This window comes from Manacus vitellinus, unplaced genomic scaffold, assembly GCF_001715985.3.
Source record: "Manacus vitellinus isolate BGI_N305 unplaced genomic scaffold, ASM171598v3 scaffold_0_pilon, whole genome shotgun sequence".
Lineage (NCBI taxonomy): Eukaryota > Metazoa > Chordata > Aves > Passeriformes > Pipridae > Manacus > Manacus vitellinus.
Window position 1 is genome coordinate 56,543,878 of NW_021938789.1, and position 27,654 is coordinate 56,571,531.

The 27,654-nt window shown below is 44.4% G+C and overlaps 2 protein-coding genes across 2 annotated transcripts; one reads left to right on the forward strand and one right to left on the reverse strand.

The window, feature by feature from the left end:
* The first annotated feature begins 626 nt into the window (after positions 1-626).
* Positions 627-10,583, forward strand: RAB33B (RAB33B, member RAS oncogene family). Its single transcript, XM_029959616.1, has 3 exons — positions 627-653; positions 1,348-1,899; positions 7,597-10,583. The coding sequence occupies exons 1-3, from the start codon at positions 627-629 to the stop codon at positions 8,038-8,040; spliced, it is 1,023 nt and encodes a 340-aa protein (XP_029815476.1). The 3' UTR covers positions 8,041-10,583.
* Positions 10,584-21,498: 10,915 nt separating this feature from the next.
* Positions 21,499-26,366, reverse strand: LOC103767270. The gene is made up of 6 exons (XM_029961792.1): positions 26,122-26,366; positions 25,214-25,273; positions 24,452-24,583; positions 23,495-23,641; positions 22,636-22,696; positions 21,499-22,486 (listed from the first exon to the last, which is right to left on the reverse strand). Exons 1-6 carry the CDS (start codon positions 26,284-26,286, stop codon positions 22,383-22,385), a joined length of 669 nt encoding a protein of 222 aa, XP_029817652.1. The 5' UTR covers positions 26,287-26,366; the 3' UTR covers positions 21,499-22,382.
* Between the last annotated feature and the right edge of the window lie 1,288 nt (positions 26,367-27,654).

The following is a 27,654-nucleotide window of genomic DNA, read 5'->3' on the forward strand; positions in this document are numbered from 1 at the left end:
TTTGTCTGTCAGTGCCCCAGGAAAGCCGAGACCCTTGTGCCCAACCACTCTGCCAGCGTCCTGTTATGGGGACCCTTCACTGAACAGTCCCACTGCATGAGGGGGCGATCTGACTGCCCTTTTCAGGGAGCTGAGCCTAAGGGAGACTCCTCAGTGGGTCTTCCCACTTTATTCCAGTGTGTTCCTGCTGCAGGTAACTGCCAGCCCAGGGGAAGGACTGACACTAACAGTTTACAGAATAACACCCTTTATTGATACAAACTGTGACAGGTTAAGGTTTGAAGATTGCCAGTGGCAGTATCTGACTGCAAAAATGTATTTAAAGCAATAAACAGACAAGCTCTAATCCCGATAAAAGTATCCAGCATGCATAGAGTATGGTTCTTACCCAACAGATGTCCCTATAGAATGAGAAGACAGGTTCCGCCCGTCAACTGATCCCAGGAGTTCTGGTGGAGTCTTCCCTAACTTTTCCTCCATTCTCAACTTACTTTTATACTATTTCTTTACGTTTAGATGGAGCTTGAGTGACTTTAGTCATAAATACCTTTGTTACTGACTGGTGTAAAATTCTCCCGCTTCCCTTTTCAAGGTACAGTCAAAAAAACCAGAGGGCACACGCCCAGATGGGGGTAGTTGTGCTTTGGAGGCGGGTAACTTTGGGAGGGAGGTGTGTGTTAATGTTACAGTTAGGCTTTAATGAACCAAGTTCATCCAAGGAGAGAGATTTCGCCACAGTCGTTGGCTCAGCAGCAGGGCATCTCCTCCTATCTCCCTTGAGTGACAGGTGCTATTGAGTTCCTCTCCCCGCAGGGATTTCCACTGCTCCACCCTCTGTTCCCTCCACCTTTAGCGGGTGCTTATTGTTGTATGGGGAGTCATCGTGGAGCGTGTCGACTGTGTTCCATCCTGGGAGCAGCACCCTCATTTTACCCTGTAATTTCCGTACCGTTATAAGTTCTGTTGGGATGTGAATACAAATTCTCCGTTTCCTCTAATTTTCACCCCCAGCCACCTTCTCATCGCTGAGGTCACTGAAGCACGTCCAGCCCTAAACCTTAACCAATCCTACCAAGAAGTAATTTGTTTTTCCAACACACGGGCATCACTTAAAGCTTGCTCATTAACCGCTCTCTGTTCCACGGGCTAAATCCCCCTTCTCCATGAACAGGCTTGGAAAAAGCGCACGAAGACCACCGGGGAACACCCTGGTGTCTTAAGAAAAACACCCTGTCTTAAGAAAAAGTGTTCACACACTGCACGTTTTGCAACGACGCGCAGAACGCCCGGAGGGTGCAGGGGGTCCCACCGCATCCCTGCAGGTTCTTTCCCAGCCCCCATTCCCAGCCCCCATTCCCAGACCCCATTCCCGGTTCCCCGTTCCCGATTCCACGGGGTCCCCGGCTTGCCTGGCGCCCCCTGCGCGCCGCCGCCCGCTCCGCAGGCCCCCGCCCGCCGCGCTATGCGAGGACCGTCCGCGACTGCCGCCGCTGCCGTGGCGTGACCGGCGCGCGTGAGGCGGGAGGCTCGCTTCAGGGCGCGCGCTCCTCCCCGTCGTCCCTTCCCCATTCCATTCCCGACCCGTTCCCGTTCCCCCCGGGCGCCCCGCGATGGCGGTCGGCTGGGAGACGTGGAGTCCTCGCTGGAGCTGAGCCTGACGGGCTCCGGGGAGACGTGGAGTCCTCGCTGGAGCTGAGCCTGACGGGCTCCGGCGCGCTGCCCGGCGCGCTGCCCCCCGCCCGCTCGCGCATCTTCAAGATCATCGTGATCGGCGACTCCAACGTGGGCAAGACCTGCCTCACGTTCCGCTTCTGCGCCGGCCGCTTCCCGCAGCGCACCGAGGCCACCATCGGCGTGGGACTTCGCGAGCGGGGGCCGGTCACCAGGCCGAACGGCGAGGTGGCGCATTCAAGGTACTGGCGGGCCCTCCCGAGCCGCCCGGGCACGGGCCCGCCCCCGGACAGCCCGCTTTCCGGGCACGGCCCGCCCCGACAGCCCGCTCCGGCAGCGGCGCGCCCGAACAGCCCGCTCGGGCCACGGCCCGCCCCCGACACCCGCTCCGGGCCACGGGCGCCCGGCACCCGCGGGGGCGTGCCAGGCGTGCGGGTGCCCGGCTCGCCCCTAGAGCCCCTGGCAGCCGCCAAGGCTGGGCGCCCGTGGGTGATAAAAGGGGATGTTGAGCGTGTCCAGAGAAGGGCAGCGAGGCCGGTGAAGGGTCTGGAGCACAGATCCTGTGAGGAGCGGCTGAGGGAGCTGGGGGTGTTCAGCCTGGAGAAGAGGAGGCTCAGGGAGGATATTATCGGTCTCTACAACTACCTGAAGGGAGGTTGCAGCCAGGCGGAGGTTGGCTTCTTTTCCCAGGCAAGCAGCAATAGGAGGACAAGAGGGCACAGTCTTAAGCTGTGGCAGGGGAGGTTTAGGTTGGACATTAGGAAGAAGTTCTTCACGGAGAGGGTGATTGGGCATTGGAATGTGCTGCACGGGGTGGTGGTGGAGTCACCGTCCCTGGAGGTGTTTAGGGAGAGACTGGATTGGCACTCAGTGGTCTTGTAGACAAGGTGGTGTTGGGTCAGAGGTTGGACTCGATGATCCCATAGGTCTTTTCCAACCTTACAGATTCTGTGATTCTCTGAGCTCTGGGCGTCCCGGGCACCCTGCCCCTTGCAGGAGTTTCCAGGCCTCCCATCACACTCCAGCTGTTTGGTGTGATTGGGTCTTATCGGAAATGTAGCTGCTGTGTAGGTTTCTGTGATGATGAACAATTCCTACCATAGGCCAAACCTTTGTGCGTCTTTTGCCAGGTGTTAATCAGTAATTTTGCTTTAAAACGGGCCTTTAGGCAGATCTCTTACCTCTGTTTTAGTGTGGTATCATCAGTTTGTTGCATCACAGAAATTCTGCGTTTGTCTTTAGGCAAGGGTTGCAGTTACTCTAACCTTCAAGTTACATACTTGAACCTTCAAGCTGCTTAGGTGCCACTGTTATGATCATTTTGCTTTAAAAATGTTAGGAAATTGAATGTTGTTCAGGATCGAGCAATAGGGCTCAACTTTTCATTTTTAGGATTCTGTTTGCTGTATTGGTTTGGGCAAATGTGGTGCAGAGCTGGACAGCGACGGGCTGGATACTTGGCTTGCATTTGACTGTGCTTTTACTCTGATTATAGGTTTAGCTGAAGATTACTCTTGCAGAACTAAATTTAGTGGAAAATTGGATGGGAGGAAAAAAATGCTCTTTTGTCTTCTTTGTGCTGGAAAGCAAATTATAAAAGCATATGAAACACACCTAGTCTGCCTGGTAGATAGAGAAATGCTGGTGGTGATCCTGACAGTCATTTGCAGGTCAGTCTTCTAGCAGCTTACAAATGCAGTTTGTTTACCAGCAGTAACAGGTTTTAAACAGAATCCCCTGCACAAGTCTGCTTCTGTATAAGGGTTTGTTTCCATGACCAAAGTTCAGTTGTGTAGAAAAAGGAAGTAACAGTAGTCCTGGTGTTTATAATTACAGCTTACAGTCATGTAGCTGAAAGCTATAGTTTTTCCTTGCTTACTTACTGGCTGAGTAAATTGTGGAGGGCATACAAGAGTGGAAAAGCCAGTTTGCTTTCCTACTCTTGTGCGGTTCTTTACCTCAGATCCTTTTTTAACTAAAAAATAAAGATGAATAGGAGTCTTTGTTTTCCTTTAGAAAACCACTGACTAGAACTTTTTTGACAGCTGAAATTCTGTACTCCCTTGTCTGTTGCTGTCCGTGACAGAGGAGAGAAACTCCCGAGGGATATTGTCTTGTCAGCACCATCTTATTGACTGGCATTGTCATCGCCTCTGCCTGGCCTTTGTTGGAGAGAAGTGAAGAAGAACATGGCCTAATCCCCAGCTCTGAGGTGCTTCAGACAGGTTATCGTGCCATTTTGTTGCACATGTTGTGGTAGGTTGTTTTTCTGCACTCTTGAGAGAATTACCTGCAGAATACACCACCTCTCTTTGAGGGGGGCGGAGACCTGAGGGAGGCTCTTCTGAGGCATGTTCTTTGTGGAAGTTCTGTTTGAGCTTTAAAGGAATAAACTCTGTCATCATGGCCAGGACTCTAGCTCTTAGTGGGATGCTGAGTGTTGTCAAGTTTGAACCAATTTTTGGTTTTCTGGCACCTCCTCTCACTCATCTTCACCTTTCTCCCATGTGGCAGTGAGCTCCAGCAGTGCCTGTTGAACCAGGAGAGAGCAGCTTCAATGAACTGAGTTACTGTGGTCCGTGCTGTACCCCGAAGGGAATTTTTCCTCTTGCACTGAAGGAGGTTATAAAGTAATGTCTTCTTTTCTCCCTTTGCCCTTCCCCCAGCCAGCTGGATGGTCTTCCTTGTGCTGCTACAGCACCGAGCGTTTCCCTCACAGCTGGAGAAATGCTGTGTCACTGGCAGGAACACAAGCACAGTTCTTCTCGTCCGGGGGTCTCCCATACAGCAATTGTGTAGAATTCCAGGACATAGGTACACATGTATTCCTTCATAGCTTTTACAGCAGGATAACAGCTTCATATGAAACACTGGCACCTAAATGTGACGAGTAAATTAAAGCTTTCAACAAATGAATTTTTTGCATTCTGAATTTTCCTCTCCCTCAGTTGATCTAAGTGTTGAAAACTGATGAAAACAATGATGTCACTCTTCACTGACCTACATTAAAAGAGCAAAGGATGCAAATGAAATTCAGGGAAGAAAGTCTGAACATCATGTTCTGTACCTTTGAGCTATTCCAAGTTTTTTTTCCCAAATCTTTTAAAAGGAGACATAGTTTACCATTTTATCTTTATCAAAGGCCAGTTATGTTTTTAGCAGTGTGTTACAAACCATGCATGCTAAGTGAGTCCTTGTTTAGAAAACAGCCTTTCTGGATCCACAAGAAGGAGTCAGAAGGTGGGAGGTGATAGCTGAGTCAATATATCTAATAGATATTACGCCATTTGTCTCCCCTAAAGTGATTCTGTACACGGTTTTATTAACTGAGTTATGCTGTTAAACCAGATCTTCAAAATACACATTTTAAAGGGCTGTTATAAAAAAATGTGTTCCCTTGAAGATGGATGGTCTTAGACTAATAATGAAACAGTAGTCTTAATGTTACTTCATCAGTGCACATCTCTTAATGTGAATGTTCTCAGTCTTGTTTTTTCAGTGGAGAAAATACTTGGGGGGAGGGGCAGAAATAGAACTTGAGGAATAGTGTCCTCAAGTTCACCTGGAAAGAGGAGAAAAGAAACTTCCAAAGTGTGAAGTTTTCAATGTTGGGAAAGGATTTTCCTCTCAGTGCAAACTACTCCTTGCCAGGAATATTAACATTTTTAATTTGCACCCTTCAAACTTGAAAGCTGCATGTAAATAAAATTTAGGAGGAACTGTAGTTTAAGCTTACCTTGTAAGATATGTAAAACTTTAATTTAATTTCCCCTTCTTTACCCAAGGCTGGCAATACACTTGGGGAACTTGCTTGACTGAAGCATGACTGATTTCTGCTCTGTGAATGAGCTGGGGAGAGAATTGTAAGCTCACAGCTGCCTGTGGAAATGAGCTCCCTCTTTAAATAAATTTGATACAGCATTTTCCAAGATTTATCTGTAGTCATTCTTTAACATTATGTTGTCTGAACATAGGATTGCTTCAATCTGTGCTTCTTTCTTCTCTCTTTAATTTGTCACATTCATGAACATTTTCTGTGCAAGTGCAGAGAACTAGAAGTATCTCTCACCTGGGTCTGTTACTGAATCTTTCCGAAACTTAGGAGCCTGTGTTTAATCTGATTGTCTGAACTCCCTTAACAGACAATGGAGATGGAGCCAACTGTGTGTGGAGTGTAATACCATTGGCAAAAAGCGAGTTTTTACTCTAAAATGAGACAGATTGCTACTGTGATCACAGGCAGGGCAACTTGGCTTGTTTTTCTTAATAATCTTAAGGACCCTTTTAGAAGCTGCACACGGGTCTTTTTAAGTCTGTGGATCAGAAGCTGCAGAGAACTGGACTAGGCTGCAGAAGCCAAGCTGTTCCCATGTTTTCATGTAAATCCTCAGTTCCCCTGAGGCAGCCAGTAACTGCCTTTTCCAACTGCTCTGGTCTGAGTTTTTCTCGAGGATGGGTGGCTGGGGCTGAACATAACATTGCAGGAAAAGTCACACCGTCTGAAACATGTTTTTCCTTCAGTCTGTCACACGTGTGATTCATAACATCCTGTGATTGACTCGTGTATTTGGGTTGTCATCTGTTTTAATACTTTCCAACCTGATGAACCCTGTGCTTAAAGGAAAAGTCTTCACTGGTAGTCACTGTTATCAAGACTTTACATCTGCTTCTGTTGAGTTTCACCCTATTTTTACTGTTTCAAAACAATTTTGTGTGATACTGTAATCCTTCTCTCTCTCAGTGATGCATCTTAAATCCTTGCTGTCAGCAGATTTTCTTGGCACTTGGACTTCCCTTTTTTTAATGTAAAAAGACACTGGTAAAAGTGGTAAACAAGGCAACTTTCAGGATGCTTGCAATTTCTAAAAAAGAAGTTTTACTGAAACATTTGGATCAAAGGAATGCAGAACTGTGGTAATGGGAGAACAATTTCAACGATTACATAGCAGCTGTAACTTTCATGAGGACAGATTGAATTTTAAATTTACCTTCATTGTCTACAGAACATTGAATATTCCTTGAGTTCTGAGTCTCAAGAAGAACTCAGCTTTCATTCCCAGGGAGGAAACATTTTCTGCTCAGAAGCCTGAATAGTAATCAATCTGCCCCAGCCATCAGGGATCAGCTGTGCATGACAGACAGGAAGCCAGGACTCAGCTTTTTCCCGAGGAATGGGAATTACCTTTCAGATTTGTGTGATAGAGCCACACCCTAGTATTGGAAACAATAGTCACATGTTAAGCTAACATGCAAAGGTTTATGCATTATTTTCTTTGGGTTTTTTTTTCCTTTTATGCATATTTTGATACTACAAACCACAGCGTGGTCCCAGTTTAGGCATTAAATAAGCTGAAGTTAGATGTTCTTCATAGGAGGGTTTTATTCCAGTGGATACACTGCAGGGACAGATTTCTTTGTCCTGTTTTTGGTGGTGGTGGTGATGATGTTATCAAGCATGGCTTGATTTCTTCCTGTTTTTATGTAATACCACAATAGACGGCGAACAAAACTTTGGGGAAGATGACATTTTTGGCAATAACAAAAATCGTGTCAGCTGAGGGTTGTACTGTGAGGTAACGTGTATTTTGTGTTACTTTCAAATGAAAATGCTATTGCCAAGATTTCAGCATTTGTTTTTATAAAAATCCTGAAAAGTACAGTCTCCAACAAACCTTCAGAAATTTGTATTTTTTATCAAGTTGTGCCATCATTGTTCCTGGCCTCATTCGTGAGCATCTTTGAAAGCCAAAGTGTCAGAAATTGTGTAAATGCAACAGTTTTCTTCAGCACAAACTTTTCAGTACGATTAATTCAGAAGAGTGGACTTCTGTGATCATGTAACTCCCCTTGCTACGGGTAAATTTGTGTTGTTTTCCAACACGAGTAGTAAACCACGTTTTTCTCCTGCTGTCTTTCCCTTTCCAGATACAGCTGTGGGATACTGCAGGCCAGGAGCGCTTCAGGAAGAGCATGGTGCAGCACTACTACAGGAATGTACACGCCGTGGTGTTCGTGTATGACATGACAAACATTGCCAGCTTCCACAGTCTGCCCTCATGGATAGAGGAGTGCAAACAACACCTTCTTGCCAACGACATCCCACGGATTCTGGTTGGAAATAAGTGTGACCTGAGAAGTGCCATTCAGGTGCCCACGGACCTGGCGCAGAAGTTTGCTGATACCCACAGCATGCCCTTGTTTGAGACCTCTGCCAAGAACCCCAATGACAATGACCATGTGGAGGCCATATTCATGACACTGGCTCACAAGCTTAAAAGTCACAAGCCATTAATGCTTAGTCAACCCCCAGATCGTGACGAGATACATATAAAGCCTGAACCAAAACCTGCCACGTCCTGCTGGTGTTAGATCCCACTATCACTGCCTGTCACCTTGTCTTGTTTGCAAGTGCTTCAGAATTATGATCTTGGCAAAGTTCCAGGTTTTGGTAGCAATTATAGCAAATCCTTTGGCACTTTAATGTGGTTTTCTGTTTGTTTTTTTGTTTTTTTGTTTTTTTTTTTCCCCTGGTGTAGATGTGCCCATGTCATGCTCTTGCACTTTGTAATTGTACTTTCTGAATTACTGAAGTTTCACTATAAATATATGGGAACGTAAACTTTCATGTGAAGTTTTGACAGAGCAATTCTGCTTGAGCTCTTGCTGCCTGAGGTTGTTTTTCATCACTTGTGGTAAGGTTATAAAATAGTAGGCCAGTTTACTAACATTTTTGGTTGCTACTTGCATTGGAATAATGTAGGAGAAGGAGAGTTTTTTGACAGCTGGGGAGCTTGGGTTTTGGGTCAGCAAGTGGGGAGATTTTTGGCATATGAAGGAATATTTGGTGACTGCTAGCAAATTAGTAAGCAGGTACCTTTTTATTATAAAAACAAAAACCAGGACTGTCAAAGTTTGGGCTGTCAGTGTAAGTGCAAACTGCTGGTGTTTGGCCTGTCATTCCACTGTGAACTTTGTTTCTTCTTGGCAGTGGTAAGGGAATTGACCAACTTATCCCTACCTCTAGACTATTATTTGATACTTAAAACTTCATTAATTTTTTATGTTTAGCATGTGGTACTAAACTATGCATTGCCTCTTATGGAAAGTACTGTAGCACAGGATTTGGGGTAAATTTGGGGTCTTAACTGTCCATAACTTCTCTGACCTTACTAAAACTTCAATGAGGACATATTTCTAAAGGTGCTGTATTTGAGTTGAGTGTCCCAGGGTAAGTAAAAACACTTAAGTAAATAAAAGATTTAGTGAAGTTGGCAAAAGCATATTGGTTTTTTAAGATGGGGGTTTGGAGGATTTTAGTGACAATGAGTGCTTCTCAAATATCTTGAGAAACCAACTTGATAACATATTTCAGGGAAGGGAACGCCTAGGATGGAACGTTAGGAATATGGGACTTGCTTAAAATATTTCTGAATCCAAACTAGAGTAGGTTTTGAAACATGCAGTAAATCTACCAAGTACATCATCTGTTACAGATTTTTGAGCTAAAACCTGCTTGTAATGTCGTGGCTGTATGTGGGGCATCCTTGGCATTGCTAGTGTGAGTTAGTAGGGGTCAGAGGAGGGAAATTACTGCTCCAGAACCATCTTCTTCTGTGTTCTAGTAGTTCCAGCCGCTTTTTTTTTCACTTCTGTCGAAGGTCAAGTTTCATAATAAGGTCGAGTTTCATAATAAAAATGGTGCTAAGTTGCACATAATTTCATAAAGCAAAATGTAAGCCATAGAATGCCATCTATGACTTCATTCACATGCCATGTCAAACAATGTCTTGTGACTTAGTTCTTGAAGGAATTGAAGTATAAATGAAGGGGTTTGTTTGTTTGTTTAATTATTATTATTATTATTATTATTATGTAGCAGGTGTTGCTGACTGGAAACTAAATGGAAGGGCCAGTTCAGAAGCTGCCACCCTAGTGATCACATTCGAAACAAATCATTGAAACAAGATAACTAGTATTATGTAAACTATTACAGTTGTTAAGATGTAATTCCACTGCAACTTAAACCGACAAAATAAAAATGCATTGACTTTTTTCTCGATTTAGAAAGAGCGTTCCATTTGGTCTAATACAGTGAAGATGTTTAAAAATAATCTAAACAAAAGGTTATACTATAAAGCTGCTTCAACTGTGACAGTATTTTTGCTTAGGAGACACTTGTAAAAGGGAGCTTTTGTATTCACTCTGAACCTTACTAGAATTTACAGTCCTTTCAGAAACAATCACCTTTTTAACACTAGTGTACTTATTGTTTTTTTAAGAAAAGGATTGATCTTAAATTTATCTGTGTGCTATTGTAAATAAATATGGTTTACAGTCCTATTGGACAGCTTGTTTTTCACTCATGTCCTTAATCCTTTTTCTCAGAAGGATCCATCTTAATTATTTGTTTACCAAGGAGGTTGACAAGTGTGGGGTTTTTTTTTGCCTATTGGTTTGTGTTTGGGTTTTTTCCTTTTTTAATAAAATAACCCCAGAATTTCAAAGTCAGTCGATCAGGTCGGGGGTTGAGGTAAGGAAATGATGTAGCTACAGTGTTACTGTTAAATTTGCATTCCTGTTAAGCTTTATTTGAGTTGTCACAGCCTGTAAATAAAGGCCCTCATGTCATGAAAATTGTGTGGAAATGGTGTTCAAGTATGTAATTTCATGTTTAGCACAAAGCATGTTTTAATGGTTTTGCCATAAAAGTAACGTGGTCAGTAATGCAGGATTCAGTATTGCTTCCTGGCTTTCAGTGGTGACATTCTGCCCCCAAAATGGATGTCAAAAATACTGAATACTTTGTATGTGCATTTTCACTTTAACCAAATTGTAAAGTCGGGTTATTTTCTATGTGTTGGGGGAGGGCAAGACACAATTCCAGAAACCTAATAAACTGTCTTTGCCACAAACTGTTATCACTTGTTTTCAATAATTACACAAGGAATGATGATCTAATTTCTTACGGTTAAAAAAAACTATGAGGGAGGAAAAAGAGTTTCTGGTTTCTGTATGTGTGGGTGACAGTTTTGTACAAGACTGCCACCACACTTGGACTGCTGTCAGTGCTTCCTTGTGATGGCTCCGGGTGGATCTGAGGCATCCGAGGCACCCACCTGATGATTCAGAAGTATGTTTGGGATTTATTTCAGATTCCAGAAGAATGGCAAGTGATGCAACCGTTACAAAATTAGGAATTACTGACCCTTGAACATATGTCAAGAGCCTAAAGGAATCTTCTCCATTACTCTTCTCGTCTCATTATGTTCAGAAATAAAAACTCTTAACTTCCTTGTTATCTCTTTGTTAATCTATCTTGATGGTTTGCCGTGTGAGTTTGGACCTTGGGAGTGACCAGAAGGGACCTTGGTAAAAGAAAGCTGCCCAGGGAGGAAGCAGTTTGCAACTTGGGGAGGGCGAGAGGTCGAGATACAGGCTCTGGATGTGTCCTAGTACTCATGCTGTGCATTAGGGTTTCGTGGGGCTTCTAATGTCTCATGTCTTCGTCGTGATCAAGATGCTAGGAAGCATCAAAATAAATCCATGAGGGTTTTATGTGTACTGTAATCTCCCCAAAGCAAAAAGTCATTAAAGATGAAACAGTTCCACCTTTGTCGTTGGTTTTTCTCATCTTCATAAGTCAATAGTTTTAAAAACCAGCATTCCAGATATAGTGAAAATAGATGAGAACCCCTAATGAAAGTCATATTTTTCTCTTTAATTTCAGCTCTAAAATACAGCTTAATGATCTAAAAAACAAGTTAAGCTCTGACTTTTATGGAAGGGTGTACTGTGGGAGTTCGTACAAGAGTTTAGTAGGAGGCAGCTCTGCTACTCCCTGTGACCTTCACCACCCTCATCTGTGCCTCACCAGTGCTCTCCCTCCTGGAATCAGGAAAATGGGAAAGCAGAAAAAAGTAACTGTTTCCCCTCAAATATGGCAGCTTTGCATGAAGACAAAACTGATCAACGATTATGGCTTTGATCACCCTGCAGCCGAAAATACCTAGTTTTGTCTTTGTCTCCCATAACATTTGGTCATGTGCTGATCATGCTCTTCTTACCTGGTTCATCCTGTATGACGCAGTAGAAGTGCCATCTTTAAACTGTAGCCCTGCACCAGCGTTCCCCCTGGGTGATCATCTGCTGACTTCCTGCTTTTATAAATTCTCGGAAGTTCGTGTTCCTTGTGCCCTCTGTGAGTATTTTCACTTTCACCAGAACGTATAGTTCCAATGGGCTTTTATTTTCCAAAGTCCTGCTTTTCAAGGTCATTGACTGATGTTTTACTGAACAACCTGCAATTCCCAGATAAAAAAGGAGAGCCCTGGGTCATTTTAAAGCAACAGTAACGTTCCTTTTAAAATGGCAGCCTGATTTCCTGTGCAAATCAACGCAACACCAACATGTAATCTTAAATCTAAAGTTGTAAGTAACGTTAGAAACTCATTATCCTATGGCTCACAAAAAACCTCCATAGTTTTTAGGATGAAGGACTTTTTGAAATTCGTCAGTTGACCCTGGGTGCCAAAAGGAGGCCTCATTCTGGGAAGAGACACAGAGAGAGGAGGAATGGCTGCTGGATTCCAGTGATGTCCTGGGGCTCCCTGGGCTCTGCACAGCCTCCCACCTGAAAAAACAGGCATGTCAGAGACTGATATGTATTAAAGTACTTCCTGGAGGCAGCTCCTTATAGTTCAGGAAGCTATTTCCAGGTCCCAAAGGAAGGCCATGTAAGAGCTGCTAGTCACTCAGGGACACTCCATGAGGTGCTCAGTCCCGTTCCATGTGGGTATTACAGACATGTTTTGTTTTCTGCCTTTGCTGAATCACCACTGTGATTCAGGAATGATAGAATCCTTAGCTAATCATTTGAAATTATTGGAAAGCAAATTTCCCAGCAATACCAATGACCATTAAAAAAAAATCAAAACAAAAACCCCAACAAAATGTAATCCTCTCCCCAGCCTGCATTTAACAAATGTGCTGTGCTTACTAGGAGGAAATTCTTCACTGTGAGGGCAGTGAGGCACTGGCACAAGTTGCCCAGAGAAGTTGTGGATGCCCCATCCATGGAATTGTTCAAGGCCAGGCTGGATGGGGCTCTGAGCAACCCGGTCTAGTGAAAAGTGTTCCTGCCCACAGCAGGGGGGTTGGAACTAGACAATTTTTAAGGTCCCTTTCAACCCAAATCAGGCTATGATTTATGACTCTCCCTCTCTCCCTCCTTGTTGTTATTTTGGGATAGTAGAGCTTGCAACTCACTTTGCCCTCAGGTATATGAGAGTTGGCATTGCCAGTATCAAACGTTCAAAAGGAGGCAGCCTATTCTCTCTTCCCCCAAATTAAGATTGGCTTTGAAATACATGGACCATATTAAAAAAAAAAAAAAGTAAGGTGAGGGGGCATGTGCTTTGGATTCCTGTCTGCTTTCATCTTATTTTGAAACCTGCAGGGTGCATTTGGATCTTACAGTCTGTGTTTCCATTAAGAGATGGAGTTTGAAAACAGACTTTGCTCACACATTTGAAAATAACAACAGCAGTCCCACAAAAATCTTCAGGTAGTTACTTGCTCCCGGAGAAACAAGGAAAAGCAACTATATTTGACAACACCAAAGAGCTCAAGGGCCCTCTCCTTTTATCTGCCCGTCATAATCCATCTTTCTGTACAGTCAGCTCACGTCAGGTGCTTGTTTAGAACAAGTAACTCTCTTTATAGCACAGCAAAGAGCTTGCAGTGCAAGCTGACAGCAGCAACTCTGCCTCTGTGTTTGAGAGCAAGAGCAGCACATCATATAATCAGATCTTCATTTCAGAAAATAGTGGTGCATGTTTTTTCTTTCTACTAATATTAATATTTTTCAATAGCAAGTTAACAGAGTGCCAAAGAGCACTGTCTTTCTAACAGTTTATAAGCACCTTTTGAAATGAATTTTCTGCTTCAGATGTCATCAGCCCCCTGAAAAACAGTGGAGTGTTGCACAGATGTAGCTGTGAGAATGGAAAATCCCAGTGGTAAAACCACAATAACGTGGACCTTGTGTGATTACAGCCTCTATTTTTCATACACACATGTGCATGCACAAACACACAGAGATATGTATTTAAATAAACAGGAAGAAGCAACAAGTGTGAATGTGAGCATATGAAGAGTCATAAGACCCTGATCTTAGCTCAGTACTTCCTTTTTTATTATTATTTTTTGTACTGTTTGCACTGCTCCTTTGGAAAGGTCACAGCCAGAAAAGACTCCAGCATGAGGCAATATGCTAAACTCCCTCTTAATGAAAATCTTTGGTTATTTGCTTTTAAAAACAGCATTCTGGGCATCTAAATCTCAGGTCACAGAGCAGAGGCTGTGTTTGTAAAAACATCTCTCCCTTCCTGTGACAAGTGGCCTATCTGAGTCTTGGCTTAGTGCTACAAAGTGAAGCTGTCAGAAGAGGAGTTCAAGCAAAATGCTATCTTTTAACACTGCAGTTAAACTGGAAGTCCTGGCCATGGGATGATGGGACTGCTAGGATTTTCTGAAGGTTTAAGAAAAAAAACCCTATACATGTTCATGGAAGAGAATTTCTTTTTGCATGTGGCTAAAAGAGTAGGAGGAGGGCTCCAGGCTACGAATGGAGTTGGTGAAGTACAGGAATGTGTGTTACATGTTGAGCCTGCACTTGCACTTTTGGGGCTGTTGCAGAAGGTGGAGGTACAGGTTCTTGTTCTTGGCTGCTGTTACATAAAAGCCTGGTCATTCCACACCCTTCACGCCCACTCCTGCCCAAGAAAACGCTTTGGAATGTTCAGTGGGCTTGAGGTGCTCCTGGTCCTTCATAATCCTCTGTCCCTTGGTGCTTTCTTTAGTTGAGGAAGAACACACAACAAGAAAAAGATTAAACTGACCCTAAAATACACGCAACAGCTTTTCCATTGACTTCAAGATATTTTTAATGCACTCACAAATCAGAAGCAGCAAAGGACTCCTGGATTCAGCAACTAAAAATTCAGATGCAGATTAAAAAAAAAAAGGCATGTGCTATCCAGAGGGGGTTTCCAGGTTCCTGTGCATCCTCATTACTACCTTGAAGTACTAACTCCCATACTGAGCTAATATCTGAGTCACTGTGATGCTGCTGTTGAAAGCACAAGGTTGGCAGCCCTTGCCTTTGGCTTACAAGGCTTACAGAGGTTGTGCTTTTGTCAAATTGCATCTGAAGTGAAAGAATCAATTTCAATAGTTTTGGCTGTCATGAAATAGGTATATTTCATTTTTATGCATGGTGATAGGAGATTATAAATAAAGATATATAACATATATTCTCTTTATATATATAAAATGATGACCAGAAAACATGTATATTCACATGCATGTATTTTTGGCCATCATAGTTATGCATACTTTGGCATCATAATGCAGCACTTGGAAGACTGTTTTTGTGACAGCAGTGAGGTGCCTGTGTGGTACGTGACACAGGTGGGAGTCCAGCAACAGCATCTGCTTCAAAGCTCCAGCTCTTGGGCTTTGTTAGAGAAGAGCTGTTGGATGTAGCAAAAATTTAGGTCAATCAGGGTTGGGAGGCTGCCTGCATCAGACAAAATAAGAGACACAGAAGCAACTGCTATGAGATGCCCTGAGGGCAAAGAATTTGGAAAGTGAAAACTCCAGCCATCACCCTAAGTCATGGTTACTGAGTGGGGGGCAAGGGCTTTAGCAATATTTGCATGTATTGCTTTAGTATAAACACTATATACACAGCAACTAATATTGACTAAAGAAGTAAGTGGTGAGTGTATTTAGAAACAAGTAGTGGACAGAAGCCAGAAGATGAAACATGAATTATAAACCACAGTAATTTTCTTTTAAATTAAGATGACATATAAATGTCAAGCACATGTTTCTGGTAGTGTTGAAGATGTAACTAAAAAAAAAGATACATTACTGCAGCAGCTCAGAAAGTGCAAGTGAAACTCTGCAGTTTAATTGTGTGTTTTGGTTAGACTGACCTGAAGAGCTGCAGGGTCTATCTTTACAGAGCAGTTCCTATCTCTACAGAGAAGCTGCTGTGGCAGGCTGTTTATGCTGTTATGCTGTTTATGCTGTTTGCTTTGATGGGCTTTCCCTCCGCAAGTTAGATTTAAGTCCAAGGACTTTTCCCCATACTTACACACTGTTAGTGCTGGAGAATCACAGAATCATATCTCAAGTTGGAAGGGACCCGTAAGGATCAGTGGTTGGACTTAAGGGTCCTTCCCAACCGAAACAATTCTGTGGTTCTATGATCCTAAGACTCAAGAAATCACACACACTGACTCCGAAAAATGCATGCCGTGCTTCAGTTATGTTAGGTGGGGTTTCTACTGACTGAAAAAAAAAACCAGGAAAGTGAATATTCCTCCTCTCAGCTGCGGGCAAATACCACTTTCTGTTTTCAGAATGTATCTGTATTTTGATTGATTACTGCTACTCCTGTCCTTTCCCAGCTCTTTTAAGGCTCCCTTCTGTAGGCCAGTTCTTCGACCTATAGAGAAGCTTGGCTTCAATTTTTAAGTACTTCATGCTGGAAGAGGCTGGGCTATGAAAATGCAGAGCTGTGATATTTTTTTTTTTAATCCTCTGGCTTCTTACTGCCTTTTGCCAGCAAAGGGGAAAGAGATTTGTTCCCAGTAAAGACTGCCCTGACCCTGAGCACCAGTAGCCCAGCATCACAGGGGAGGAACTGCACCAACCATATATCTATGAAAAATAAAAATATAAATAAATATAAACATATAAAATATTATCTATAAAAAAGTGCCAAACAGGCTAGTTGTCAAAAAAGCACCTGAAAAGGTTCCCTGATTCTCACTGGAATGAAGATTCCTCCTCTTCCCCTCCTCCCCAGCACCTCCTGCCCCTTCTATCCGGGAAATGACTTCAGAAAATTCTTTGCCCTTAGTTGAACATTAGCTTACAGAATCAGCTTCCCTGATTAGCTTTCTGATTATGGCCCTGTGATTAACTCTGGCTGGGGATTTTGTGTGCCTTGTTCTGTGCATCAGGGAATAGGGCAACATTAGTCTCAGCCTACGTAAATGCCTTGTCTTTGACTTAACACAAATAATGCTGGCACAGGGTGAGCACAAAGTGCTTGGTGTCCATAACCAGGGTCCTGAACTCATGTCAAAAGTGAGATGCTGGTGTCCTGCTCCTGGCTGCTCCGGTTTGACCAGCAATTTCCAACACACCAAGCAAGAGGTGGATGTTTGGCTTCAAGGGGTCACGTTGGCATCTATCATTCCTCTTCAAAACACCAGGTTATTTCCATTTCTGAAGTGAAGGAAGGTGAGTGTGACTGAAGTGCAGCGCTCACGTGTGCAGGCTGTTTTGGTGAAGAGGAAGCTCTGGGCTCAGGTGAAACCTGAAATTTCTATTTTTTTTCCCCCTGGACTTTGCTTTCACTGTTCTGCAGGCATCATGCTGAGGTGCACTTGCTGTGACACCCACCATTCGACACAGAGGGCCACCCTGTCGTGTGTGACCATTCCCTCCAGCAGCCACCCTGCCCACCCTAAAAAGGGAAAGGGCAAGTCAGCTTGGTTCCTGGGATATTGCCAGTGAGGAAAAGTCTGGGAACAAATGGCAAGGCCCTTTCCACTGGAGGTGCTGTGGATGTGTGTATGCATGATAAATAAAAATGCACCTGAATTCCACCAGTGAAAGCTGGGGGTAACACAAGCCATGGAATGTCCCTGGAAATATGGTCAGGCTCAGGGAAGGCGCCGTAACCGGCATGTGGAACGGGCCACTAAATATAGCACTGGAAACTGCAATCAGGAATGTATTTTCTGCAGTGCTAACCAATTAGAGGGACTGACATTAAACTGGAAATCAGTTTCCACCAATTTCCATACTGCAGCTGTCACTTTTCTGGAAAACCAACCCACCTTTCCTAGAAAGAGCTGTTGAAACTGGGTGTCTGCGAGTGACCTGAGGGGCTGGTATTGCAACAGGGATGCTGTGGTTGCACCACTGGAAGGACTCTAAAAGAAAATAAGGGCCTTCAAGGCCTTAGAGCTGCTGCTGAATCAATTACTTATATTTTTATTTAGAAGTAGCATGGAGCAGACTTCTCTTTTACACACTAATGTCTGCTGCTAAAGGCTATTTCACAGCCAAAGGAGTACCTGCCATGCTGGCAGAGCTCTGCCTGTCACTGAATGCCACTGATCAAAGGCTTGCAAAGCTGGGCTGGGTATTCAGTTTGTGCCTCGGAGCTGTGCCAGGAGGACCTGACCTGCACCAGTTGTGGTGGCAGGGGCCACCCTCGGCTCAGGAGTTACCTGAGCTGATGCAACAGCGCAGCATTCAAACCAGGACTAGCAGCGTGTGTGCTCTGCAAGCTCACAATAAAAGCTGATTTCTCTGTTCAACCAGCAGTCAAACGCTGCTGAATGATGTTTAGTATGTACCATCTCATACTGCAATGGCTAGTTATGGAATAGTACTTCTGGATGGGACCATAACTTCCACCCAGAAATGATGCAGAGGCTGAGCAGTGCATTTTAGCAACTCAAAATCCTTTTTAGACTGATAAAGCCAGGCTGCTTTTAGTTATTAGTGATCACAATAACCTCTCAGGGAGTCTTGCTTTCTTTTAATGTACAAGAACAGCAGTTTATGTTAACCAAGGAGAAAACCCCCAGCATTTCATTGCAGATGGTTTGGAGTTATGCCAGGAGCATCTGAGGATGGGGAAAGCAGTCACGCTCAGTGCTTTGATTCTCGCTGACAGGCACCGTACCAGAGAAAAAAGCACAGCATCCCTTTTGAATTACAATGTGTGAATTACTATATTAAAGTAATCCAAGCACTGACACCATCAAGTGAACATGACACCAGCTGTGTTTTGGTTGGTGTAGCAGGGGGGGTTGGACAAGATGATCTCAGAGGCCCCTTTGAACCCCAACCACTCTGTGGTTCTGTAGGCAAACACATGAAGGTACTTGGAACTAAAGCTAGAAAGATTTTGGCTTTCTGTGACATGTAGTCAAGCCTCCAGCTGCCAGAGTAGGACCTGCAGCCCCAAGATAAGGTGCTGGCCCAAGCACCCAGAGATGGGGACAGCTCCCCTGGCTGAAGCCAGGCAGCAGAGGAAGCACTATGTGACCTGAGGAGGGCTGGGGAAGGAGGCTGGTGCTTGGGGCTGCTCTCTTGATCTGAGTACCTTTCTTTATACTTCCAGCAGTGAATAATCTTAATGGTTAAAGTCAGTAAGACAGACACTTGGTTTACATACAGAGGGGTGCCAGAGTCCACTGGGACTTCATTACACAGGTTTAAGTATTTTTCTGTTCAAGATTACAATAAAAAGTGTAAAATGTCTTCATAGAATGGTTTGGAAGTGACCATCTCATTCTGATGATCATCTCATTCTGATCCCCCTGCCATGGGCAGGGACACCTTCTGGTAGACCAAGTTGCTCAAAGCTCCATCCTTGAACACTTCCAGGGATGGGGCATCCATAGCTTCCCTGGGCAACCTGTGCCAGTGCCTCACCACCCTCACAGTGAAGATTTTCTTCCTAGTATCTAATCTAAACCTGACATTTTTGCTTTAGTGATGAAAAAGATTTCAATCTCTAGAGAAAAAAAAAATCAAGAACTACTCTTGGGACCACAAAAGGCACTTTATATGTTTCAATAAGATCAATCTTATCTGAGGTCATTCCTTGAATTACATGCCTCATGGTGGGCACGACTTATCCTTCTACTCACAGCACTTTCTCAAGATGGGAACTTACTCTCCAAGCCCTGTTCAAATGCTGTGTTAGTCTGCATCATGGGATAAGTCATCTACCACTTCATGCTCAGAACGTGCAGGCAAGATAAACACTTGATATTCACCTAAAAGTGAATCATAAAGCACATATGGGAATTTTATGTACTTCAGGAGATGACAGAAGCTGACTGGAAGCTCTAGCTCCTTGCTCTAGAGGACTGAGAGGTCCCTTAGAGAAACTAGAACAGAAGACCTTGGTCTAGATCTGTAATAAGTTTTAGTAGAATGGGTCCCAAAATCATAGAATCATAAAATCTCCAACCCTTCTTTTTTTTTTTTTTTTTTTTTAAAATCCAGATGTGGAGGGAGCTGGTTTTGTAAAGATAGTTCCACATAAGTGTTTCTTAGCACTTAGCACATACCTCCTCAGCATGTTGGCTAAAGGGCAAATTAAACAGCAACAAGAAAGTCAAAACTTATTTGTCTTCTAAAAGACCAGTGTCTATATCCTAAATAAAACAAGGCATCTTACCAAAAGGTGGCTGAAGATTAGAGATTTGGAAACTCCCTCCATGGGTTCCTATGACCTGTGATGCTTATTTATGTATTTTATCTGGTGATTATGAGTACCCAAAACACATGGAACTGCCCAGAGAGTAGGGAGCAGAATCTGGGACTTTCTCTTGCTCAGAGATCACTAGGCAATAAATTGAAGGACTTCCACAAGCTCTCCATGAACTTCTCCTGAGACACCAGAATGCCCAGTGAGCACAGCTCCTTTTCCCAGAGCTCGGAATTAGCTGGAGGTTAAAAGTCCTGCTACAGGTGAAGAACTGACTGTGATTCTTCTCAAAGACCAGTGCTAATTATATTCCACACACCCTGGGGAAGTGCTCAGCCGAAGAGTTATTGTACAAAAACACTGCAGCAGCAATGCTTCCTCTGGCTGCATTTCAGAAGGGACAGAGCAGCAACTTCCCACTTGTTCAGTGCTCTTCCCAGCTTTGTTTTCAAAATAAAATCTAATCCCAATGTTCCAAGAGTCCTAAAATCCCTGGATTAAATTTTATTTGGAGCCTCAAAGTTTTATGCCAAACAATGCAGTGCTTAGGTCCCTTAGGTCTAATCCCTTAGAAAATACTATGCCATATGCTATGAAAAACAAATTAATCTTCTGTAAGCAAAAGTTTGACTGGGCTAAGTATAACTCCCAACCTAGTCCAGAAAGGAAGATGAAACAAGTGGTCTTATTTAGTGCCCAGAACTAGTTACATTTTACTGTTTAATCACATGTCTGATTCTGGACCAATGTATGATATAGAATGATAAACTTCACTGAAGACACAAAAGGAAGAAGGGCATGAGAAATATTACCCTTGGCCCAGAACAGAGGACTGACAAATGGAACTGGCTATTTCAGGAGGATCTGCTTAATGGAGTAGAACTATAGGAAATGAAGATGAAGGCCTAAGGGTAAAAACTGAGTGATATAGGAAAATGTGAGTTTGGCATGCATAGGATTAGGCTGCAAATATTAAGGGATTGTCTGCTAATCCCTAATTATTCCATTATGTACATTACCTGCTATGCATTGGTTACTGTTGCTATCATCTTTTTCATCTGAGTGATTATTTGGACTATCAGGATAGCTATTAGAAACTACAGCATCAAATGCAAATTAAAACTGAAGAGCTAAATGAACAGGTGCTTCAAGTCTTTCCCTCACAATAACATCTGTGTTCCCTAACAAGAGGTTTAAGAGAATAAAGATTTTATTGTGTTCTTGCTGTGGTTTGGTTTTAAGCATTTAGAGCAATTTCTCTGATGCAAATCAAGTTTAGCAAGGCACCAACACAATTTTTCCACAGAATATATCTGTACCAATGATCTTGTAAAATAGCTCAGTCTAGAAGGTAACATTCACCTTGAAAAGTAATAAGCATTTACTATACACCAAGTAAATTCTAGTCACCAGTCCATCTCAGTTTTACATATCTTTTAAGTATCCAGCATTTCCTAGCTAAAAAAAAAAAATAAACATTCCCTCCTTCTACTTGAAAACATATTATTCATAGTCATAAGATTCTAAATATTAATTTAATCTCATATTACCTTAACTGAAAAGAAAAAGTATGTAATTAGAGAACCTCTAAAAGCAGGCACTCATTCCTAGTCATTTATAGGTAGATTGAAGCTAAATACCTTTGGGTTTGAAAACTAATTTTTCAAAATAAGCATTTATTTTAAACTTTCAGTCTCCAAAGTCGAAACAGAAAAACCTGAACTGAATTCAGAGTATTTGTGACTCTGTAAGAGGAGCTACTGCAGCTCCAGTTCCTACCACACTCTAGCATTACACTTCAGCATTAAACTAATTGTAGTGACACATGTACACCTCTCAGAATCCACATTCTGACAGAGTTACCTGAATGGCATTGTCAAGGCTTCATATCAAAAACTTTACCTGCCCCTACTACTACTAAGAAGAAAAGGAAAATGCTCTGAAGCTCAGGGTTGAAGTGGGTCCTTCATTATTCTTCTCCAGGTATTGTATCATCCAAATAATTCACTCAGTAAGAGGGAGAAATTGAGACAGCACTTGAAAAACATTCAGTTGTATTTAATATTTAAATACCTAAGGCTAGCAGTGCTACACAAATTGCATGATGAGTTCTAGTGAAATAAAACATGATTTCAGTACAAAAGCCAGAGGAAAAAAATGCTCACGCTTTCCAGAGGCAATGAGGTATTTTAACCATACAAAGTCTGAATGTCCAAAACCACCTGCAGATCTTCTCCTCTGCACTGTGGTCTCTGCTGAATGTTTGGCATTCAATACTTCTCTCTTCCTGTGTGTGTTTTTCAAGAGGCCAAGGAAAAGTGCATAACCATCTTTAAAGATTAAGACCTTGTTACATCTCTCTTGCCATGTTTGAACAAAATGTTCAACCACTTTCTCAAGTCAGTCTGGTGTATGGTGGAGGTTTGGATGTGTCTTCCTCTGCTTCCACATCCTGGGCTGGAAACCGATCTGGGAAGCTAAAAATTCTGCCCCCAGAGCCTGCGTGGGGAGGGAAAGAGGAAACCATTAAACCTGATGTAGACACCTGCACAAAATCCTGAGTTCCCTTTGCCTCCCTTTTGGTTATCAGGATTTTGGCCTGGGATGTAAAGCTTTTTCAGAATGTTCCTTATCCCTGGGGTACTCACTTTGTACAGCACAAACCATTTCCACAGCCTGATTTTGGTCCTCAGTAGGCTGCAACCATTCCTGTGAAAGAAACAGCACCATCAAATACCTCACCTGTGAATTTGTTCAAGATACACCTGAATTCCTTTTAAATGTCTCTGCAGTCCACTCCTCCTAACAAGTTTAGCTTGAAAGTTTACAGCAACCTCACGTTACCCGCTCAGTGTCTTTAGCCAAGGACAGCTGCCCTGTGGCCTGGACCCATTATTTCCTTACCAAATCAGATGATCAGAGATATTTAATAACACAGCATAGAATTATTCTAGCAGAGAAGCAACTGGTATTTACTGAGCTCACTTAGCAGACCTACAGCATGTGCCCCATCACTTGAGGCAGAGTCCTTATAAATCAGCTGTAAATGTGGCATGTCATCATCCCCCCTACACTTCACACACAGTACAGGAGATATTTTTATTACTGAATTTGAAGTTCTAGTGTGTAAGTACCAGTAAGTCTCTGAAATGCTGTACCAGGAGCAATTGTTGGTTTAAGGGTGAGAGGAGCAGTTTTTGAGGAATTCATAGGAACTGGGGCCACAGTAGCAAAAACGTTTTGGAAAGTAGAGATAACTTATGTTAAGTTGTACATTAGACTGTAAATAAGAGAGAGGTAGTAAAAGAAGAAAAAAAAAAGTAAGTATAAATGTCTTCTAACATCCACTTAATTTCTTAGAATTAGCCCTGAGGTGAATTTCTTAGAATTAGACTGAGGTGAAGCTGAGACTAGGTTTATAGAAGTAAAACACATCTTCTCCCCAGTTTCTCCCCCTCCCACCCCCCCTCAGTAGGAATAAACTTGTGCCCTGGCCTCTTCACTCACCATCCCAGTCACGCTGTCGTAGCAGGAGCAGCGTGGAAGGCTCCGGCACCCCAAGTAAGCCATGGCCAGCACAACAAAGGCACTGCAGATAGATGCAGCCAGCATGGCTATGTTAGCACCCTTGACCACCTTACTGAGTATGAACCTCTGCAAACGGAAAAGGAGACGTTAAAGCCACATTCAAAAAGTGAAACTCTCCACCAAAAATAATCTAATGACTGCAAGAATGCTGAGACTGCATCGTAGGAGGTTGACTCGTAGTCAGTGTTATTAAAGGCTTTTCTTTCTGAGTTCTGGAGGACAAGCCAAGTGTGATCCTCAGACAGAACAAGGAGTAAAATAAGGCTACTGTTTAAATGTGAGATGCTATGCAGTGGCATCAGGTTTGGAAATAGCTTTAACCATGAGCAGAAACCCAAGGGATGGCTGCTCTTCTTCACACTGAAAATGAGAAATGTCTTCTTGCTGTCCTGCACCTTAGCAGCCTGACATTTTGATTTGTCCTGCAATAAACTAATGGTCAGCTTCATCCACCTGGGATGCCTTCACCCCCACAGAGAGCCACTGCTTGTGCCAGGTTTGAGGCATAAAAGGGCTAACTCATTCCTTCTCTTCAGCTTTACTGAGGAGGATACACTTGAAACAATACCCAGGTTTAACCAGCTGACCTGTAACTGCTGTAACTTTATCACCTAAAGTGCATGCTGGAAAGGATTCAAGCCTAGCAATCGCTGTCCCAAACCAGGCCAGGAATGCAGTCAGCACCTTTTCATGAGCAGCACCAGTATTTTTTCATGGCTCAATCCACAGCCTTTTGCACTCAGAAGCGGTAGCAGCTAACCTGGCCTAGTGTGCACACCTCCTGGAATTCTGGTTCTGTCTATAAGCTGTGCCTGGTACTGTTTGCAGATTAAGAGTGTCTAGTTCCCCGCAAATTATCATTATATCAATACTTACAGTATGGATAACATGGACTGGGGCAGAACTCAGCTCCTCCTCTTCACCATAGTTCAGTGTGAAGGAGCTATAACCTATTACGATGAGGATGGCAACACAAGAGATTATGGAAGCACCTATCAGTACATTCACCTAGACAGAGAATTTTAGGGAGAAAAAGAATTAAAGCTATCCTCCTGCAAATGTACTAACAAGCATTATAATTACTAACCTTTGACCTCCCATAACACAACAACGTACCAAGTAGCAACAGTCACTAGGAAGCCAAACACAAAGCAGTAAAGGTTTCCAGGATACCGAATTTGTGAGCTACAGCTGAGTGCCAAATCTAAATCACAGGTGCTACCCCAAGACTCTGTCCTTAGAGATCTTGTATTTACATACAATATCCCCCCTTGGAGTTTGCATGGCTGGAGAGACCTGCCTGGGAAGTGCAAGCCTTTGTTTCCTACTTTAGTGTAAACAGTCCTTAACAACATGAAGGACCACCAAAAGAAAAGCATTTGAAACCAAGGGCTTTTACAGATTTTTGCTTGTTATTAGACCCAGTGCCTGTCTGCTGCAGCAGAAAGCGAGGTAACACTGCATCCCTCCTTTTGCTTATGAACACAGCAGCTCTTCTGCAGATAACTCAAAGAAATGGGCTCTTAATCCTGCAGAAGGACCAGTCAGCTCACTCCCTACTCAGATAGTTTTTGACTGCCCCAGCATCTTGCCCCTGCCCCATACACACACAACCACCCATCTGCCCCTCCAGCTTACAAGGATTGGATTCTTCCTCTGAGAGGAGAACAAAGCCAGCACGCCTGGGACTCCCATCACCTGCAGAGCACAAAAGGAGTTGGTAACTGGGAGACCAGTATCACATTCCTAAGATAAACTACTACAGCGCAGATGAAAAGTCCTTGTTTTCAAGGCTTGGATCAGAGTAACTGTTGGGTCAGAAACGGGAAGAGAATTGCTCATTTCTTCTGTTTTCCTCTGCAGCATCTCCAGGACATGTGTGACGTGCATCCTGCCCACTTGCTTCCCCCATGGCCTTGCTACCTCTGACCAGAGCTTTATGGGTCTGGCCAAATAATGAAACTGATGGCATAAGTCTGATTTAAAGTGCTAAAAATGTGCACTGCTTTCCCAAGTCCACACACCTTTTGCAGAGGAAAGAAAGAAATGACTGAAAGGAGATGGGCAGCCTCTGGACTGAAGAGAGCTCTTTAGCACAATTTCCTTGCAGTGTGGCTCAGCAGGGTCCTGAATGCCAGGGAGCAGGGACCTCCACTGCAGTACAGAGGATTAGGGGCACTGTGCTGTGGGACACAGATCATCACCCAGATGTTCATCTACCTGATGTGAGGATGAAGTGTTCCCCTCCTCATCTTTGGTGGCTTCTCTGTGGTCACTATGCTTCTGCAACAAACTCCCTGTCACTTGTCACTATGCCCCATTTCCTACATTATCGAGTAGAAATGAATTTAATTTAGCTCCTTCAGAGGGAAGTCTGTTTGCACTCTTCTGCCTATATCATGATAAGGAAACTTTAACTGGGTTCAAAGCAGAAAACCAGGGAAGAGCTAGCAAGAAATCCTGGCTTCCCTCCCACTCCCAATATAAGTGCTAGAAAATAGGGGGGGGAGAAGGGGGGAAGCATAGAAATTATAGTACAACTTTACCATCCCAGCCCAAATTGGAGCTCTGGTTCTGCCCAGCTGAGACTCTGTTCTGAAAATGCCATCTATGAACCCGCTGACGACGCACACCGTGCTGAGGGCTATCTGGAACATCCCCAGCACCACCATGTTCCTCTGGTTGAAGATGAAGTATCGATAGCGATCCATTCTGCTCCGAGTCACACATAAATCACGGAGGCTGGAGAGCGGCGCTGTGGCCTTCCAGGGGAGGAAGAACAGCTTTTCCTAGGCGGGAGAGAGAGAGAAGGAACAGGAGCATCAGCACCCGGGGGGCACCGGTGCGCAGGACCTGTACCAGGAGTACAGAGTTCATCTGTCTGAGCCAGCGGTGACAGCGACCAAAGGTGAGCGGCCCTTTGGGAAATCCCTGGGCGTGTTGCCTGGCAGGTGCTTGGGACAGCGCTCCTGACGCTTCCGGAGAGGAAGGTGGGACCGTCACCTCCACCGCTGTCCTTTTCCCTGCGGGGTTTCTGCTGCCCCGGGAGGCGCGGCGGGTGCCTGGGTTCTGTTCCATTTGGAAGTTCAGCTCCGCACCTCTCCAGGAAGGCGCCAGGGCAGAGCCCCAGCTCTCCTCGCTAGTGCCGGTCACCGAACGTCCCGTCCGGGGGCGGCTCCAGCTCCGCGCCCCGTGTCCTCCCGTGTCCTCCCGTGCTCTGCCTGTCCTCCCGTGTCCCGTCCCCGGTCCGCCGGCCGGGGAGGCGCCGCCCCGCCCTACCGCGCTACACCTAATGGGCCGGGCAGGGACGGGAAAAACTCCGACTCACGCTTCCGGGTGAAAAGAGTCCCGAGCGTTATCCGACGAAAAAGCCGCCGAAGGCCGGAGAGCTCTCCGCAGTGCCGGCCGGGAGCGTGCAGGGCCGGGAGCCTTGCAGGGACGGCGCTGATCCTGCTTCCGCCCGCCTCGCCTCGCCTCCGCGGGGAGCGGCCGCCCCCGCCCGGCCCCGGGCGGGACCGCGGGGCTGCCCCCGGCACTCCTGAGCTGCCGGGACCGGGCTCTTCCACCCATCCTCTCTACAGCAAACTTGCTTTGGGTTTTTTTTTTTTTTTTTTTTTTTTTCCCCCCAGCTGCAACCTTAAGTGCTGCTTCACACGATATACACACGTGTGCAATACTGTGTGTTGGGGAAGCCGGTACAGGTTGCCCAGAAAGTTTGTTCGATGTCCCATCCCTGGAAGTGTTTAAGTGTTTAACACTTAAGTATTTAAGAGTTGGATGGGGCTTTGAGTAACCCAGTCTAGTGAAAGGCGTCCCTTCCCATGACAGAGGGGTGGAACTGGATGATCTTTAAGGTACCCCCAGGCAAAGGCTCCCCTGGCACATCAGTGCCCGCCCTCCATTGGAAAGAGCACACGAACCTGTGCTGGTCAATGGAAAGGGACTTGGGGGTGCTGGTTGATAGAACATGAGCCAGCAGTGTGCCCAGGTGGCCAAGAAGGCATCCTGGTCTGTATCAGAAATAGTGTGGCCAGCAGGACCAGGGAAGTGATCATGCCCCTGTACTTGGCACTGGCGGG

Excerpts from the sequence above, each read along its gene's own strand:
- RAB33B (XM_029959616.1), top strand. The coding sequence starts at position 627 with ATGGGGGTAGTTGTGCTTTGGAGGCGG. Across the intron at positions 654-1,347 it reads TAGTTGTGCTTTGGAGGCGG|CCCCCATTCCCAGACCCCAT; the intron begins GTAACTTTGGGA and ends CCCCATTCCCAG. Across the intron at positions 1,900-7,596 it reads TCACCAGGCCGAACGGCGAG|ATACAGCTGTGGGATACTGC; the intron begins GTGGCGCATTCA and ends TTCCCTTTCCAG.
- LOC103767270 (XM_029961792.1), bottom strand. The coding sequence starts at position 26,286 with ATGGATCGCTATCGATACTTCATCTTCAACCAGAGGAACATGGTGGTG. Across the intron at positions 25,274-26,121 it reads CTCCAATTTGGGCTGGGATG|GTGATGGGAGTCCCAGGCGT; the intron begins GTAAAGTTGTAC and ends TGTGCTCTGCAG. Across the intron at positions 22,487-22,635 it reads AATGGTTTGTGCTGTACAAA|GCTCTGGGGGCAGAATTTTT; the intron begins GTGAGTACCCCA and ends CTCCCCACGCAG.